The 4,396-nt window shown below is 39.0% G+C and overlaps 1 protein-coding gene across 1 annotated transcript; it reads left to right on the top strand.

Moving 5' to 3' along the window:
- The first annotated feature begins 310 nt into the window (after positions 1-310).
- On the top strand, positions 311-2,327 carry LOC131164742 (small ribosomal subunit protein mL104 (rPPR9)-like). The gene has a single exon (XM_058122173.1). It carries the CDS (start codon positions 610-612, stop codon positions 2,161-2,163), a length of 1,554 nt encoding a protein of 517 aa, XP_057978156.1. The 5' UTR covers positions 311-609; the 3' UTR covers positions 2,164-2,327.
- The last annotated feature ends 2,069 nt before the right edge of the window (positions 2,328-4,396 follow it).

The raw sequence follows: 4,396 nt of genomic DNA, 5'->3' as shown, positions 1-4,396 counted from the left end.
AACAACTACTAATAATTACAATGGTGAATATTTGTCACTATAAAAATAATAATAGCAAATAATAATAATTAAAATAAAAAAGAAGTAAAAATAATTATTAAAGTAATTAAATAGTATAAATAATAATAATAACAATAAAAATAATATTACACTAATAAAATCATTATTATATAATAAAAAAGTATAAAATTAAATAATTATGTAGTAGGGGTTCTTATAAAAAATGAATTATTTTTCATTTTATTATCCATTGAAAAATACTAAATATTGGGAATAAATTGAAATTAAATTTCTTGATTTCTGCCTCCATCCCTTTCGCAAATCAAATGGGGGTTTAGTTCTCATCTAATTCGTTTGCCTTCTCATATTTCTATTCCTCTGATGAAGTTCCTTGGAAAAGCTGTAGTTTTTTTTTTTTTTTTTTTTTAATGTTAGTGCATTTGTTTTGTTAGTGATCCTTAGCATTGTCTACACCAGCAGTCTGCTGCAGATTAGCTCTCTCACGAAGAAGGGAATGGACTGTAAATTCGGACTGTAAATTCGTTGGCATTTCCAATCCGGCCTTCTGCCATTCCGTCTCTACAGCGCTGAAGCTGCTCTGTCTCCAAAATGTGGAGACCTCCGACGACGCCATTGATGCCTCTGCAGCTTCGGGGCCTTCTCCTTCGCTGCAGCTCCTCTCCAGTTGAAGCTACTCCTCCTCGGATTCTCTCCTCCCTCTCGCCCCATTATTTTTTTCGGTGCTTTCTCTCTCTACCGTTTATTTCTCTGTCTAGACCCTTCTCATCTAGGCCCGAGGAGGAACCTGTCCAAGATCCGGACCAGGTTGCCCACTCTCTATCCACGGAGTTCCTCAGGGACCCTGACTCTGACCCTCTTTCCATCATCCAAAGGTTCGAACTCAGCTTCTCTCACATCACCCTGTCCCCTCCCGTGCTCCTTTCTACTCTCAAGCTCTCACCTGACGCCGGCCGTACGGTTCTAGGGTTTCTCAAATGGGTGTGTTCGAGACCCGGCTTCGCTCTCGACGATGAGACTGTGTCGTTGTTTGTCAATTACTTTGGTTGCCGGAAAGACTTCAAGACCGTTCATGAGGTACTCGTTGATGCCCGGGGTGTTGCGGGGGCCAAAAGTTTGGAAGCAGCTATTGATCGGCTTGTTCGGGCTGGACGGCCAACCCAGGCGGTGTCCTTCTTTGACAGAATGGAGAAATTTTATGGATTTGATCGCAACAAAGAATCGCTTAGAATGATTGTTGCCAAACTTTGCGAACATGGGTTTGCGAGTTATGCAGAGAAGATGGTGAAGAATTTGGCGAATGAGTTTTTTCCTGATGAAAATATGTGTGATATGCTGATTAAGGGGTGGTGTGTTGATGGAAAGCTCGACGAGGCAAGGAGATTGGCTGGTGAGATGTATAGGGGAGGTTTTGAGATTGGTACAATGGCATACAATGCCATTCTTGATTGCGCGTGTAAGCTCTGTAGGATAAAGGACCCCTTTAGGCTTCATTCAGAGGCTGAAAAGGTCTTGGTAGATATGGATATTGCCGGTGTTCCTCGTGATGTGGAGACATTTAACGTGCTAATTACTAATTTTTGTAAAATTCGAAAGACAGAGGACGCAATGAAGCTGTTTTATAGAATGGGTGAGTGGGGATGTTTTCCCAATGCAACAACTTTTCTTGTGCTTACGAGAAGTCTCTATCAGGCTGCAAGAGTTGGAGAGGGGGATGAGATGATTGATAGGATGAAATCTGCAGGATTAGGGGATTATCTTGATAAGAAAGCGTATTATGGGTTTATAAAAGTTCTATGTGGAATTGAAAGGATTGATCATTCAATGCTCATTTTCAGAATGATGAAAAAGGATGGTTGCGAACCTGGGATTAAGACTTATGATTTGTTGATGGGGAAGCTGTGTGCTCACGGACTTGTCGATAAGGCAAATGCTTTGTTTAATGAAGCTGTAAGAAGAGGGGTACCAGTTACACCTAAAGCATATAAACTGGACCCAAAATTTGTGAAGAAACCTAAGGCCGTGAAGAAAGAGAAAAAGCGAGAGACATTGCCTGAGAAAATGGCAAGGAAGAGGAGAAGTCTCAGAAAACTTCGGCTAAGTTTTGTGAAGAAACCAAAACAAATGATGCGTCGATCCTTTTAATCATATGTAGTTTTCAGCATATATCATGATAGATTTATCAAGTGCAATGCCAATTTTGATCAGTATGAAATTTTGTTCAATTGCTTTTGATGTTTATTGTTGTGATTCTACATTTTGGAGAAGTTAGAAATAAAATTGAGTTTAGAGTAGACTCATTTATATCAGTTTATTTCATAAGCGATGTGAACTTTTTCATGTGCTTTCTGTAACTCTTGAGTTGCAGGAATTTTGTGATAATTTATATTGGTTTTAAAGAGGTATGTAGTAGAGGCAACTTCCATTTACTTTTCTGCTGAGTTTTATGCAGTAGAGCTTCTGGTGTCCTTAGGTGCACACTCTATAACTTGATAATACTCTACCAGTTTGTCCAAGTGCAAGCATAAATTGGTTATTGATTATTTGGTTTTGATGCAGCCCACTTTCTGTTAATGGATAAAATAAAATAAAAAACAAGAATTGTTTTTTATAGGTTGCTTTGCTTTCTATCTAGAGTCGAATGTGAGAATTGTTGTCTGGCAAGTTGAGCCATAGTGTTGTCTGGTACTCGATTTGGTAGTATTACTAATTTTTAGGAGAAAAAATATAGTACCTTAGTGGCTATTTAATATCATTGTTAAAAATTTCAAAAATAAAAGTGAGAACCCAAAATTGAAAACTGAAACAAAAACTGAAGATTGAAAATGGAAAGCCTGTTTGGTTGTGTTCCTGACTTAAAAACAAAAATTTGGTCCCATTACATGTTCCTTCCCAACATATGCCTCTCCCCACTGTTGTGCTTTTTCCATCAACCTCACAGCTTGTTAGAACTCCATCAACTAGATTCTCAAGGAAGTGTCATTCTCTCTGTCTCTCTCTCCTCTCCTCTATTTACAATGAGTGTCAGGTTCTCACAAACAAAATCTGCTTCATCTGGGAATGGAGTGGTGCCAAAGCAGTTGTTGTGTCATCATATCATTGCTATGGGCTTGCTTTCTTTTGTAGAACATATGAAAGAAATAGGGTACTTTTGGGTGTGAAGAGGGGCAATGCTTTGCCAAACTGAATGAAAACCACATTTTGTGGTTCTCGAAGGTTGCTGCAAATTGCTTTTCTATTTTAGATGTTGACAGCGAAAGTTAACAAGTTGTCCCACCATTTCAAAATTGTGGGGCAACAGAAATGAAAAATGAGAAACCACATGAAAACCAAACAAACCTGTACTATTTTTTTCACAACTAGAAGAAAACAACACTAGCCATCATCGCTTCCCCTCCAAAAGTCCCACCGGGTGGGTTAAACTATATGTATCCTTTTTCGGTGTTTAGCTTGTTCTCACGGCAATGTCTTGAGAAAGTAGGATTGATTTTGAGAGGAAGAGTAGAGTCCCTTTCCTTTCATTTTCCTTCCTCAGATTTTCTCTGCTCTAATCAAAGAAAAAAAAAAAAAAAAAATCCTTTCTAACCACTTTTCTTTCATCCCTCTTTCTTCCCTTCATCTTTCTCTTCTTCTAATCACAATGTGAGTGTTGTTTTGGGAATGCAATTTCCATGACATGGAGCACTTTCATTGGAGGTCCTCAATTCATAGGTGTTGCATTGGTGGCTAATGAGGTTGTCGAGGATAATAAGATTAAGGGTAAGAAAGGGGTTGTTTTTTAGTTGAGGTGCTGTTTAATAGTGTTAGTTGGAATTTTCTTGATAGGTGTTTAGAGAGGAAAATTTGTGGGGTTAGGTATAGGAACTTCCGAAGTTGGTTAATGGGCGTTTGTCCTTGGCATTCTTTGTTGGTATTGTTAATGATGGGTAGTGTGACAGGGTCTAAGTTCACAGCACACAAACTTGACACTGCGTGGCATCAAGTGACACACTTGATTAAGCCAACGTCACACACACACACACACACACAATCTTTGGTTAAACCCTGCAAGTGTATAACAATTTAATTAAACATTCACATGACAATAAGAATTACAGGAGCAATACCTCCCGACCTTTCTTTTATTCAAAGACAAGGAAATGCACTTTAACATGTGCAGGAAAACACACACAACTCGTCCACCCCATGCCCCCTGCAACCCATATGATAATTTGACACACAGTTGACACCCCCAACTACCTAGGCTCTACAGTTGACAACCCCAGCTGCCTAGGTTGTGCTAGACATAACCAGCAATTGCCAACAAGGCTAAAACAAGCTATGCTTACAAGTACATGACTAAAAACATGCCCATATGTCCACTAGGGGTGTACAAAAA

Source organism: Malania oleifera, chromosome 9, assembly GCF_029873635.1.
Source record: "Malania oleifera isolate guangnan ecotype guangnan chromosome 9, ASM2987363v1, whole genome shotgun sequence".
NCBI classification, from domain to species: domain Eukaryota; kingdom Viridiplantae; phylum Streptophyta; class Magnoliopsida; order Santalales; family Ximeniaceae; genus Malania; species Malania oleifera.
This window is presented reverse-complemented; position numbering and strand designations above follow the sequence as displayed.